General features: G+C 35.9%; 1 protein-coding gene across 1 annotated transcript; it reads right to left on the minus strand.

The window, feature by feature from the left end:
- Positions 1–2,604: 2,604 nt before the first annotated feature.
- Positions 2,605–13,898, minus strand: LOC131143509 (PHD finger protein ALFIN-LIKE 1-like). The gene is made up of 5 exons (XM_058091865.1): positions 13,458–13,898; positions 13,321–13,353; positions 12,504–12,726; positions 3,302–3,422; positions 2,605–3,100 (listed from the first exon to the last, which is right to left on the minus strand). Exons 1-5 carry the CDS (start codon positions 13,546–13,548, stop codon positions 2,846–2,848), a joined length of 723 nt encoding a protein of 240 aa, XP_057947848.1. The 5' UTR covers positions 13,549–13,898; the 3' UTR covers positions 2,605–2,845.
- Between the last annotated feature and the right edge of the window lie 997 nt (positions 13,899–14,895).

Below are 14,895 nucleotides of genomic sequence, written 5' to 3' on the forward strand. Positions count from 1 at the left end.
GGTTCCCCAATTTTTACCGAGTTTAAATTGGGTTAATTTTAATTAAACTCACTTAATTTTTTTCTAAAATACCCAGCGTGTCCCCAATGTCTATAATTTTTCCAAATTCTATATATAGGCCCTCATTTGCAAAATTAACACAAGATTAGGGTTTTGAGATTAGCCAAAATCCTCTGAAAATTTTTTTGGCCAAAATCATTTATACTTCCATATTTTTCATACTCATTGCCAAAATCTCTTCTCCTATACTCATCTAACCATTTATTTTGAGTGAGATTGTTTTTACATAATCTTCATACAAGCTCAAACTCTCTCTCATTTATATTTGCTTATGTATTGATTTTTAGAGAGTTGCTTAAGATTTTTCCCATAATATTTCACTCATAAATATTTGATTGGGAAAAATCTTTGCTTGGCTTAAGATCTTACATCCTCATTGCAAGATTCATAAGTTTGATTTGTGTATTGACGAAAATATCTTTAGCAAGCTTAAAACCTTATTATCTACTGTGCTTTATATTTGAGAAATATTTTTGTGATATTTATATAGGGTTGTAGAGGCTGTTAGATTATTCACACAAGAAGCATATTAGCTTAAGATCAAAAGTCTCACTCTCATATACACACATTGATATATCTTGTGTTGAAAGTTAACACAGTGGTTAACAAAATCTCACTTGAGCTTAATATCCTGTCATATGTGAGTACATTATTTGGTTAAGCATATTAGTACATATTTGCTTAATGTAAGAAGCATATTTCCGTATACGCAAAATTCTATTGTTTGTTGTACTTCAGGCGTGGGCCTGAAGAGGGAGACTAGCCCTGGTAAATAGTCCTGGATTGGCTTAGAGTCGGTTAGGAAAGTTAGGTGCACCATCCTGTTAAGGTGTAGGTTGAGGTCAACCCTATTAATTGACCTAATTGTAACCAGTGCCGCTCCACCCGTTAAGTGAGCATTAGTGGAATCCTCGGACTTGCGAGTTAAAGGTGGAGACATAGGCAGTATTGGCCAAACCTGATAACATATATGGTGTTGATTTTATTTTCCACAATTTACGTTCTGTTCCTGTATGTTTATGTTTATTATTTGAATTTTTTTTAGGATTGTGAATGCATAGAAAGAACCTAAGTTTGTAAAATAGTCTGCTAGATTAGCTAAACCTAGGAAGAATTTTTAAATTTCCAATTCACCCCCCCCCCCCCCCTTTTTTCTGGGGAATACACCAAAGCTAACAATTTGTATGCAACATGCATATATATATATATATATATATATAATTACATATTGATTCAATTTAGATATGTTCATAATTATATAGCTATGTAATTATAGTATTAGTTATACTAATCATTTGAAATTAAATTTTATATATATATATATGTATTATGTAATTAACACAATAATTTGGAAGTCTACATGCCTAATTTTTTAATTGTAGGCAATTCAATTCAGTTATGTGCATAATTATATAATTATACATATAAATAATTGGTTTGATTTGGTTATCCAAACCATCTAATATGCATTCATATACATAATTAAATAATTGATTTGATTTAAATATGTTAGCAAAAATATAGATCTTTATTATTATAGTCTTAGCAACACAACATATCATTTCAAATTAAACTACATACATCAGTTAATATTGTTATTTGAAAATTTATATACATGATTTTGTAGTTATGGAATATTCAATTTAAATATGTACGTAATTAATTACACAATTATATATGTATGTAATTAATCTGATTTAATTTTTCAAACTAATTAATATACATGCATGTACATAATCATGTAATTAGTTCGATTTAGATATATCCGTAATTATGTACATATGTAATTATATTATTGATTGCACCTATAATTTGAAACCAAACAACATAATTACATAATTAATGCTATAATTTGAAAACATATGGATATAATTTTATAATCATGGACAAACATACACACATGCTTATTAATTACTTATTAATATGTACATAAATGCACATAATTACTTAATTATCGAAGAACCTTTAATGATGACGAGAAGATGCAACAATAATGTTTGAAAAGTTTCACCTTGCATTCAACGATTGATTTTGTATGCTTTAAAATAAATTGGATAAATGAGTTTACTCATCTAAATATGTATGCATCATAAATAGGTCAAATATTCTATATTAGCAGATCATAAATGGATCAAATATTTTAACCTAATTAATTTTAACCCTAACAATCTTAATCCATATCCACCCTTTTTAACATGTATAGTTTTATCCATTGGCTAGTCTTAATCCGACAACTAGGTACATTGACCTGTTCTGCTACCTCAAGTCATACATATAACTGTTGGGGATACGTTTCAGTTTAAGCTTAAAACTTTCAAGTTAGATCAACCAGTACGATAACAAAGCTTTAGGTAGGGGAGGGGGGGGCATATCTTTTTTGTTTCGGCTTTCAGAATCATTTCCCATCAGACCATCAAACCACAGATCAATATAAATGGGCAATGTATCACCTGCACCCGACTGAGATGAGTAGCAGCTGTGCAGGGCTGCTATAGAGTGAAATTTTCTAAGCCTGAGAATCATAAAATCCGAACCACCAGTGCATTCTACCAAGCAAATGTTATTCAAGCATGCCATAAACTGGAAGGAAAAAAAAAAAAAATTGCAGGGTCCATGGGTTTTGAGGGCAAGAAAACAGATTTCAACCCTTTTGACAGTGCATCTGTAATAGACAAATATTACAAATCCAAACCTATCACAAGCTTTAAAATGTTAAATTGCTATACTAATTTTTGTCAGTTCACCAAAACAACCCTGTTAAATCTGCCTCTATTGGTTTCAGTGACTACGGCTGTCTACCCCTCTTCAAGCTGCAAGATGGGCATTTGTACTGCTTAATACTCTCAGCCTTTGCTGGGGTAATCTTCACACACTTTCCATGGAACCACTTCTCACAAATGTCGCAACCAATCCAAAACTCATCAGCGTTGTAGTTTCCACCGCAGCTTCCACAAAGGGTTTCACTATGTTCATCTTCATCTTCCTCGTAACTTTCATCTGCAAGTCTCGGGTTGCCTTTAACTTGTCCATCACTTGATCTCTAAAGGGGAAACGATCCTAGTTAACGCTTGCAGAATATGTTTAATAGCAAGCAAAAAAAAAATGCAGGGATCAATGAAAAAAACTAAAAAATTCCTTTCTTTCAAGAGGGAAAAGCATTTTTAAAATCTAGGCTCGCTCTACAAGCTTTAGTTCACCTTATACCATACATGTCTCCAACAAAAAAGATAACTAAACACACCTTTGTACTAGCACGGGATTTACTTCCACTATCCATGGTGGGCTTGTCTTTCACAGGCTTCCTTTCTGTGACAACCTCAAAGACAGTGGGCAGATCGTTGATCAAGCTAAACAGACGCTTTCTGCCAAGTCAAAAAGAACACAATTAATTACTTATGAACAAAGCCTAACGCTTAATGGAATGTAAGATCCATAAGCCCAAGTAAGTACCAAAAAAAAACCCTTAGAACATGATATCAGGATGCCCTCTGGTCTGCAAAACAACAACAAAGAAAGCAGGCAACAAACAGATCATTCCCTTCCCTTCCAACTCTTTGGCACACATGGCCATGGTTCATAAGGAATGGCACAAAATCAAACTGGCAACCTTTTTCTGTAGCCACATGCAGCCATGCAGTATGATGGACATACCCACAATTCCATGCATGCAGCCATGAACATGCACTCATCTAAAAAAAATGTTTGCGTATTTAAGATCCATAAATATTATAATTATGAAACCAAACTCTATAATCTGGTAGGCAACACCAAAGCATAACACCCTGCACCCACGCACATCTTGAAATAGCAATCATGGCATGAGTTTATGCTGACTGACAGAGAGTAGTGTTGTACATGTATAGATACTAAAGAAAAAATACCCAGTAGAGAGAGAGAGAGAGAGAGAGAGATATGGTTCATTTTACCAAATTCAAGTTGAATACTAGGGAGAAAAAGAAAAAGGGAATTTACTTTTAGAGAAAGAAAAAGTACTCCACAAGGAAGGGACTCACTGATACTGTTTAGATCATCTCTTGACATCACAGAAAGACTTAACCTGCGTTTAGGAGCATGGATTTCAGGCTTTGAATTTGGATTTGTGAATTTGGACAGAATACACTACAAAATTGTATTGAATTTTTTCCAAATCCACACAATCCAAATTTCTGAAATTCATGCTCCCAAACACTACCTTATTGTTATTGATTATGAAACTTAAGGGTCCTTTTGGTTAAGGTTTCATATACAATTTTCTGTATCCAGAAATGCAGGATACAAATAAATAGGCAGAATTCAAGTTTGGCTAAGCGTTTTCAAAAAACTGATTTCAGAAATTATATGAAAATACCCCTAAAATATAAACGTTTTCAGGAAATGATTTTAAGGTGCTTCTTGGGTTCTTGAATAGAGTTTTCCGGATGCAATGAAGACATAGCGTACAGGGTATAACCAATTTTTTAAATTATAATGGTGATAAAGATACTAATAATATTAATAACAATTATTATTATTTCTATTACTATTTTATTAAAAAATTGTCACTTGAATCATCCTTAACCAGATGCAGCTTTACTGTTCTAATTTTTTGAGAACAGTTTCAAAAGCAATTAACCAAATGCATTTTTGAGTATAAAAAGTACATGATAGAATCCCTTGTTTTCATTTTTAAAAACAATACGAAAACTTGCTTTTAGATCCTCAACCAAATGGGCCATAAGAATCCAAGGCAAAATAATGGGGAGATATAAGGGAGACCTAAATCAAAACTTAGGGAAGAACTTTGAAAAACCTCTTAAGAAAGTCCACCAACTAGGTTAATCCAAATATGAAAACATCACCCCACAAAAGTGCAAATCATTCTCAAGTGTGTGTGTGGGTGGGTGGGTGGGTGTGTGTCTTTTACTAGATCCTGGTTCTCCCCAACATAAAATATTTCATACAAGTATTGTAACTCTAACCAATAGAATGAGTTCTCTAGATTCAACAATTTTCAAATAGTAACAAACCTAATACCCATTAAACTCATTTGTTTCCAGAAAGTGTGAAATCCTACCATAACTAGTGAGACAGAGTGACTCGGTACTGATCATTACAGAATCCATGAGTGGTTCTCAAACTTGCCGTTCAGCCATAATGATGCAGTTCAGTTGCTATCACAGGGGCTCTATAAGGAATCAGTGCAGATCAGAGGCAAGTCCTTCAATCCGAAGCTGGAGAAGATTGAAGAGGAGATTTTATTTTTATTTAGAGGAAAATCCTCAAGTAAATCAGCAGATAGGGTTTTTTTGGTGGTAGCTCACTTATTATAAGTGTGTCTTTCATCTACATTCATTCCTTTGAATTGACTAATCAAAAATATTTTTGCAAATTTTGTTATTTCATCAGTCGACAAGGAACTATATATTTTGGACTTGGGAATGGACAGTAAGAAGGGAAGGGACAGAATATGAGAAGGAAAGATTCTGTGTTTATTCCTGGGGTCTGAAAAGCTTCCAGTTTTTTTCTTTTTTTGTTTGTGGGGGAAGGGGGGGGTGGGGATGGCGGTGGTGGTTCATTGAGGTATTGCAATCACTTGCGGATTTTGAGAAGGTTCAGTGCAGCAGGGCAGGAATTGCCAACTGTGAATGATGGAGTTGGCTTGAAAGATGTGGCTAAGGGAGTTTATCGGTCATTATCAACTGATAATGGTGGCTGGTGCTGCAATTCTTGTGATATTCTATAAGAGCTTATTACGCACAAGAAGTCAGTGGCTGAGGAGGACAGGTGGCTATGACTTTCTGGTGTTGTAGAGAAGGAAGAAAGGGGAATCATTTGGTTCTTTTCCTTAATTTTTCTTTTGGTGCGAGAAAAATTTGGTGGACTTAACTTGCCAGGAAGTCTGGTCCGTCGGTTAGTTATTGGGATAAGCACCAAACTTAAAGATTCAGGCCCAAAAAGTCGAAAGAGTAGTGGTTTAAATCAAGCCGCAAGTGCTCTTCACTCTCAAGGCTCAGCTGGAGCCATAGTAGTCAGAGGCGCAAGGTGAGCCGAGGCACAAAGGGTATTTGAAGCCGAGGCACACAACTATTAAAATGCTGTGAAATGCCTATTTGGGGTAATTGATATATGAACATATGAATATCTAGTAATATTAGAATTTAAAATGCCAAAACATTCAATAGCAAAATTGGAAATTTAATGAAATTGCCAAGGCCAAAAGCATCAACAATTCAACATAGTTCAACATAAAAATAAAGGAGTACAAAACAAATTACAAAACAGTAGCTAAATTCAGTAAAAAAAAAGTATTATGTATTAGTTATAAACTTGCATTAAACTACATATTTAATTACATATAATATTATAAGAAGCAGCAGCAGGCAGCAGGCAGCAGAAAGAAGAAGAAGAACTGAAAAGGAGTAGAGGAAGGAGACGAAGAAGGAGGAGGAGGAGAAGAAGAAGAAGCAGCAGGCAGCAGAAAGAAGAAGAAGAAGAAAAAGAAGAACTGGACAAGAAGAAAAAGAAGACAACTTACGAAGGTTCAAAGGCTCGAAGACGAGCTCACTGCCGGTTCGAAATGTTGAAGGTGAACTCATGCTGCTGGTTTGAAATGTCGAAGGCGAACTCATGCTGCTGGTTTGAAATGTCGAAGGCGAACTCATGCTGCTGGTTCAAAGGCTCACAAACGAACTCGCGAAGGGTCGTGCTGGTTTGAAATGTCGAAGACGAACTCACGCTGCTGGTTCAAAGGCTCGAAGATGAGTTCGCGAAGCCTCCTGCTGGTTCGAAGGCTCCCACTGGTTTGAAGGCTCAAAGATAAACTCACGCTACTGGTTCGAAGGCTCCTGCTGGTTCGAAATGTGCAAGACGAACTGGCGAAGGGTCGTGGGGCTTTGAAGGGTCGAAGAGGGCTAGGGCTCTTGTTGGTTGGAATCGAATGAGGGCTAGGGCTCTGGCCTCTAACTATTTCCTTATTTAATAGGCTAAAAAATTTCAAGGCGCGCCTCACGTCGACTGGCGCCCCTCTGCGCCTCTTGCAGGTTGTCTCGCCTCACATGGGATGAGGCGCTGGCCTCTTCGCCTCTCTGCGCCTCACGCCTAGGCGCGCTTTTAACAACTATGGCTGGAGCAGCATGTGCTCATCACTCTCAAGGCTCAGCTGGCCAGGATAGTTTAGAAGGCCAAGCCCACAGGCCTGTTTCAAAAGTTATCAGGCATTCATCTCAAATGAGACAGTTATCAAATTTCCAATGAAATTGGGAAAGGAAAGTAACTGTGGGTTGATTTAGTCTCGAGCTCCAGTGAAGGCTTTCTCTCAGGTGAGAGGCAATATTGACAGTAACAATGAATTTGTTTCTTCTCCGACCAGTAGTCATCTTGCTATTAGAAAATTTCAGACCCTGGATTTTTGTCCAGGGGTCATAGCTTTAATACCCAGTAAGGAAAGGATTAAATTTACTGGTGACTCTACGAAAACAGAATTGGTATTAGTGGATCTGAAGGGGAAGTACAACAGTGAAAGTAAGACTCAAGGTGCAGGAAACAGTGCTGGATATCATGCATCAGTGGCTAGGTTTACTAAGGTTTACAATCATCATAGGCTGTGCAGACAGGTTTATGTACAAACTTTCGAGCGCAAAGTGTAAACAACTTAATCCAGAGGAGAGTACTTCAAAATTTTTAACAAGAAAGAATAAAAATAGTTTGTCTATTAGGGAGAACTTGACAGTTGACAATATTAAGTGACACTTCAGGAGAAGGTATTTCAAAATTTTTAACTCTATTAGTGAGAACTTGACAATATTGAGTGATGGTTCAGGATAAAAGGATCACAAGGGTTAGTTTTTTATGGAAATAGAAAATGGAGTGATGAAGACGAAACGGACAGTGATTTTGATCAGGAGTGTGTGTGTGTGATGATGGTCCATTGTCATTGGATGAATTTCAGAAGCAGTAGGCCGTGAACCATATTTATTAGATGATGAGTGACGTTTTGCATGCATCAGTGTCTCCTTTAGATGCTTTGGAATGTGGTCCTATGGTGGGATGGGTTTTTGAACAGCAAACATCTCCATTTAAAGGGGATGGTATTTCATCCACTGCCATCTCTCCTAAAGAAATCAACAAGAACAATATTGAAGCTCAACAATTGTTGGATAAGATGCTTGAGATTGCCTGATCAGGGAGGATAAGAAGTTAGGACAAATGGCGGTGAGAGTAAGCTGAAAGGAAGATTATCTAGTGATTTAAACTTTGAAGACAAACTCATTTCCAAAGCTTCAACCAGCATCTGAAATGAAAAAACTGCATTTAAAAAAGCCATATTAGGCATCAATATGTTCAATTTTCATTTGTACATTGAGATGATTTATAAATGTAGACAAAAACTTTAACCATCTGGTAAACCTACAAAGTATGCTATATTCAATTATATCTTGCTTCACAGCTTTATTTTTATTCATAAGTGTCTGTTGCATCAAGTATCAATATTGTAAAATAAATTAACTTTACATTTCAACAAGGCTAAAGCTCCCAAAATATTTACTGCATGTTTGCACAACCATTAGTTACCACTAAACATAAAAGAAACACCAACTTCTACAGGTATTAGTACAAGATTTGACCTTTCTTTTAATGAGTAAAGAAGTATGCATGGTTCACTTGATCCCTAGTTAGTCTGAACTAACACTTATTTCTACGTCTACACAACTAATTTTATGATTCAAACTATTTGTTTGTTTTTCCAATGTTCCCCATAGCATCTGCAATTTATGCGGCTCAAAACCTTGAAAGATTTTGTCACAACTCATACAGGGACAGATGACCCTCCTTAGATAATCCTGAACCTCTCAATAGAGAGACCAAACAAGGAGGCCTAAATTCCATGCTTGAGTTGTCTTGGATACCTAAGTTTCAGGTATATAAATCCCTCCATCTTCCCTTGGAGGGTCAATGTGGTACATTTTCAAGTGGGTCATGAAACTGGTCTTCCAAGCACAGTTGATCAATCTTAGTTTTTAAATTGTAAGTCACCCTATCAAGCTTTTCCAAGCAGACTTTGAGAAGCACTGTGCACTCATTAAGATCCACGTGCGCATGTCATGCACTCCAAAAGGTGATGTCTGGCACATCACACAGTCTCACAGGTTGCATAACAGAATTCTTTCATGTAGTGCATTCACCTCAAGCTCTTGCGCACCCTATGGACTGCATCTGCAATGCTCCATGCTTCCAGCCAGCATTGGAAATAATACCACAGCTAAGAATTCAAGCCCAGGACATCAATAAGCACATAGGACCAGAAGAAGAACTTGACAAACAATAAAGCCATAGTCAAAGGTTTCTAAGGATGCCTAAGGTTCAACAATTTAAACCCCTTCCACCTTGCCTTCGCAAGTCACACCTTCAGGTTCTTTCATAACCTCTGCTATACAAATTTGAATCATTGAAATGAATAGACATCCCAGTACCAATGTGTAAAAGTTGAGTTGAATAACTTTTTAAATCCATAAACCTTGGAAAAAAGTACTAATAACTTTAGAACTAGAAAATCAGTTCATTCCGTATATTTACTGGCTTCAAACATCATGCTTAGAATACACACAAGCTGCAATGAAAATCTTAACTAGACAATCAAACTACCGGATCAAAGGACTAAAGAATTCAACTTCTCAAGTGCAGGGATCATAATAAGAAAATTCCTCCATATTGGTCTTGCACATGCTAAGCTCATTTTTTTTACAAAGCCCAGCTTTTGCTCAGTAATTAAATTTACAAATAATGATAAATTATGCTTTTTATTACTAAGCAAAGATAAATGACAAACAACGGGCACCAAGGGTGTGCCAATCCATGTGCATTAATAGGACCTTCTATTTCTTTCCCTCCACACAATCCGTCCAAAAAATGGTGAGCGGGATTAAACTAAGAGCTTTCTTTCTAACTTTACGAGTCTTGATCCCTGTCCAACAACAAACCTCTTGAATAATGAAACCTGAAATCACCCAATGTAGACCCAGCATACTTGAAGCCACATCCCATAAATCTCTAGTCCACTGACAATGCAAGAAGCCACACTGAACCGACTCCTTATCATCCTTACACGGATAGAATATATTAGCTAAGATCCATTCCCTTTTCAGGTGGTTATCAATTGTTAAGATCCTTCCCCCGCCAGCTTCCAAGAGCAGGAAACCAACTTTGCTAGGGCTTGATGATTTATAAAAAACCTTCCAAGGAAAGTTATGTTGTTTTTATTGCTCTTCTGCACGGACGCCCTTCTTGTAGTAGGACATCATTGTGAAGCTGCCTCCGTGGTTGGCCTCCAACCAACTCAATCCTCCCTTTGAAGATTGATATTCATCTCACACAGGAGTTTATACAAACACACAACGAATTGTTACTCCCAATCTCGACATGCCTCTCAAAAATTAACATGCCAAAAACTCATTTTTGGGTTTTGGTTATGCAGGAACAAAGCAATGCATCCTTGTCCCTAGCCAAACTGAAGACATTGGAAAGAATAAATTTTAAAGCATGTTCCAAGCACCATTTGTCATGTCAAAAGAACAACCTCTCTCCAACGTCTACACTAAAAGCCACATGTGCAAAAAAAAAAAAATGTTCCCATCCTTTCCTAATCCACTTCGAAAGCATCGTCTCCGTAGGGTTCTCTACTTTCTTTAGTAGTCCATGAACTTTCTTTTCTTCTAACCCATACTTCACCTTAATGATTTTCCACAATTGATCTTTCGACCTCCATGAACCTCCATTCCACTTCCAAAGGAGACTTTAATGGAAGATATTAAATCTTTAACCCCCAATCCTCCTCCACCTAAAGGGTGTTGTTTAATAACCTCCAATTTCACCAAGTAATACTGGAACTCTACCCTTACATTGTGCAACACTGCCAACATCATGGCCACCAAGCAAGGGATAGGGAGGAGAACACAAAAAAAAAAAAAAAACCATAGTTCATCATAAAATAAACTTCGAACCTCTTGTCTGTAAATCACTTCATCAATCCATGCAAATTTAAATTTTATCTAGAAAAAATTTATAAATTCATATACTAATACACCAATAAATGCTTTTCCTTTGCAGTTAAGGGATTACTTCCTAATGTTTCCATTAACAAGAATAATAAATAATTTTTTTCTACGAAGATTAGAGTATAAACAAAAACATTATTTAATGATGCCCGCAATCAATGTTGTTTCTACTGTCTCGCTACAGTTGCCACTCAACATAAAACAATTTAATATGGACTTTAAAGCTAGTAAATTAAATTCCAGACTGTCCTAATATTCTATCTATTTGAGTCATATTATACTGTTTTGGCATTAATGATCTACCAAGATTTCATTCTTTCCTTTCTTTTTTAATGGCAGGGCAAGCATCCCCCCAAAGAAAAACTCCCCAAAAAATAGAGCACTAGCAAAAACTTTAGATAAACAAAAAATATTAACCAAAATGGCCCTCCAACCAAGCTGTGAGTCCCTCCAAGAAACACCCTGCCAAGAACACTAAAAGAAAAATAGCCCAAGGCAATGCTAAGATACCAACTTTTTTTTTCCTAAAGCAAATGAGTGTCCAAAAAATGTATTCTCATCTCTTCATTCCATAACACCCAAAGAACAGAAAACCAAGAACATTACTGCAAACCCTCTTCGTACCTCTCCCAAATTCAAAAAAGCTCCCACATCAGCAAGGACAAACCCAGATCTCACGAAAATCACCAAACAGGCTACTCCACAACAACCTATCTTGATTTTCACTTCAACATGATATTTTCATCTTCTTACTGCTGCATCTAAAAGTAATGCCTTGTTTTGCCCCTTTTAGTATGTAAATTTTTTTAGATGATATATTGTTAAAGCAACTTTTTTCATGATGTAACTCTCTTCATTATTTTCATTATGAATAAAAAGTTGCTTCTAGAAAGCATAACATCTATAAAAAAAAATAGTAATATAAATGCCAAACATATGCATGACATGTTATATGTGGCATAAATCCAATGTTAGCTAAGGCAGCTAATGACCAAGGCCAGAATCGTCAAGGTGCTTTGGCAACTATTATTTCCATAACCAATCAAACCAGAAACTTGAGGAGGAGAGAGTTTAATTGTATGAATCCATAAACAACAGGACACTCATTACATGAAAAACAAATAAATGTGCATGTTAGTAGCAGGTCAAAATGTCAAATGCCATTACAAACCTTTACTCCAGAAAATAACTTGAGAACAATATAAACTTTGCAGAAAGATAACTAATGAAGAGAATAAAAGGGAATATCTTAAAATGAAACTTCATCCATGTGCTCATAACATGAAAATGGAGTAATTGAGTGAAGAACTTTCTTGAGAATACTATGGAAAAAACATCAAAAGCATCAATCCAATTGATGTGGAATATAGCTAGAAATTCACCAAAAATGTGAAAAACAAAAAAGTAATCTACCTTTCATTGCGGTTAAGGCGAGCACCAAGATAAAAAGCAACAGAAAGCAACCATGAATCACTGTGCACAGCAACCAGAGACAGCCAGTCCCTACGGTTCATACCATCCCTTGCAAAATTAATCCCAAGTGCAGGTTCAGGAAGTTCTGGTGGAACTTCCTCTGCCGGAAGAGTAACTTCCCAAGTTTCATTTGGGTGTCCATACAGACACAGGTTCTCCTTATCTAAGCATTAAATAGACACAACAAAATAAACATGAGGGAAGAATACAGAAAATATGCGAAAGAAACCGAGTCCTAAATCTCAGCCAGGTCGCTGAGAAACCCAGCGCAAAAGAAAAGAAATGACAATTCACAACAGTAAATCCTTCCCATAGAAGGGAACCATAATACACAAATAATAAGCTCAATTAAGCTTTCCATAATTCCTACCATAAAGGAAACAATTTTTCAAACGCTTAAAACTCCAGCCCAATGCCTAAACAGAGGACAATTTTTTCTTTTCCAACCTTTCCACGAATAACAACAGAGAATTTTTTATAATAATAGCAACAAACGAAACTTCCAATTCGCTATCAAAAAAAAAAAAAACAAAAACAAAACAAAACAAAACAAAGCAAGACAAAACTTCCAATTGCATTAAAAAAAAAAAAAGGCCACTAAATAACAGGTACATAATGAGAAAGAGAACTGACAAAACTTCCAATTCCCTATCAAAAAATTTAAAAAAAAAAACAAAACAAAACTTCCAATTGCATCAGAAAAGAAAAAAGGCCACTGATTTACAAGTACATAATGAGAAAGAGAACTGAAGATTACCTGGATCACAGAGGCCATAAAAATCATCAACATCTGCAATTCATCAAAAAAGGAAAACCACCAAGGTTAGATTTTTAGAGGGCAAAATACGAGGGACTTTGATTTTAGGGAAACAAGAAATTGAAATAGGAGTGCACCATAGGTTAAGGCACGAACAAGGCCAGCTCGTCTACCGCTGTAATCCTTGAAGATCTCTTCTACAGTTCGAGGACTGGAAGCCATTTCCATGGCGTACGAGATTAAAGCGATTCAATAGAGCTTGAATTCAGGCAGAATGCCGAAACCTTTTGGGCAGATTCGAAGAACAGAGAGCGTGCATCGAGGCCGCGACCATGGTGATAGGTCGAACTCTGCCACAAAGAGGTTTGGGGGTCGTGAAATGGTAAAAGGGGAGAATAGAAACGGACGAGGAATGACCAAGAGTGGAAACAACGCTATTGTTTCACCTTTGGCCTCTTGGGGCGGAGATTGATGTTGGCGCTCCCGATTTTACTGCTTGCCCACCGCTTTCGGGTAAAAGCGCGAAATCGATGGAGGAGGCTGGGGCCGGATCAAACCAAGTTTCAATTTGCATGCGCAGTGTGGGGCGCCCCTTTCTCTTTTTTTTATTTGTTTTCTTTTTTTGGTAAAAAAATAAAGGGTCTGACGTGTCCTTCGTTTAAATGGTTTATTGCCCTCAAATTCAAGTTTTTTCTTCTTTTTTTTATCAAAATATTTTTTTTAATTAATCATGTTCAATTGATATATATATATATATACACACACATATGTTAGAGAACTCATCCTTAAAATCCGATATGGGAATGGACACACACTAATACTCCCTTTCGAGCCAATAAAAAAAATGAGGTAAGAAGAAGTTTAACCCACGGAGGAGTCAAACATTCCAAGGTCCATTTCTGATACCATGTTAGAGAGTTCATTTTCAAAATCTAGGTGTTAAAGAAAAAGAATTAAGAGGATCTTATACTGATTTTGAAACTGTTTACAGAAACGATATGAGACTGATCGCACACTATATATATAACTATGTTTAAAAGTCCAAGATTGTCCCCCAACATTTTGCTCCACTCATTTGCAAAATGCTTTGTCTCATTTGGAAGCACTTATAAACTAGAAATGATTATAACACTTATCCTTTTAAAAAAGTATTTTTACAAAAAAGGAAAAAAAAAATGTAACATTTAGTCCATATTATAGCAAAAATTCATTATAAAAAGTACTTTTCTAGACTCATTTTTTAAAAAATTATTTGACCTTATGTTTGGAAGTACCTTTGATTTGGATTTGTATTGAATTTAAATTAGATGTAATGTGTAATTGTATTGAAATTTATTCAAATTCACTCAAATTTAAATTTAAAGTTCTAAATTCATGCTCTCAAATAGTAAATTTTGAGAAACAATTTAAAATCGAATTTTGGCGACTTATAAGTTGCACGATTTGTGGGCAGGGCCAATTTTATAAATATATGAAAATTTAATGTCTATTTTCTAATTTAAAATGCATCATAAGATAATTATATATTATTTTATTATGTATTATAATATATTAATTATTATTGAACATAATTTA

This window comes from Malania oleifera, chromosome 11 (assembly GCF_029873635.1).
Source record: "Malania oleifera isolate guangnan ecotype guangnan chromosome 11, ASM2987363v1, whole genome shotgun sequence".
Taxonomy (NCBI): Eukaryota; Viridiplantae; Streptophyta; class Magnoliopsida; order Santalales; family Ximeniaceae; genus Malania; species Malania oleifera.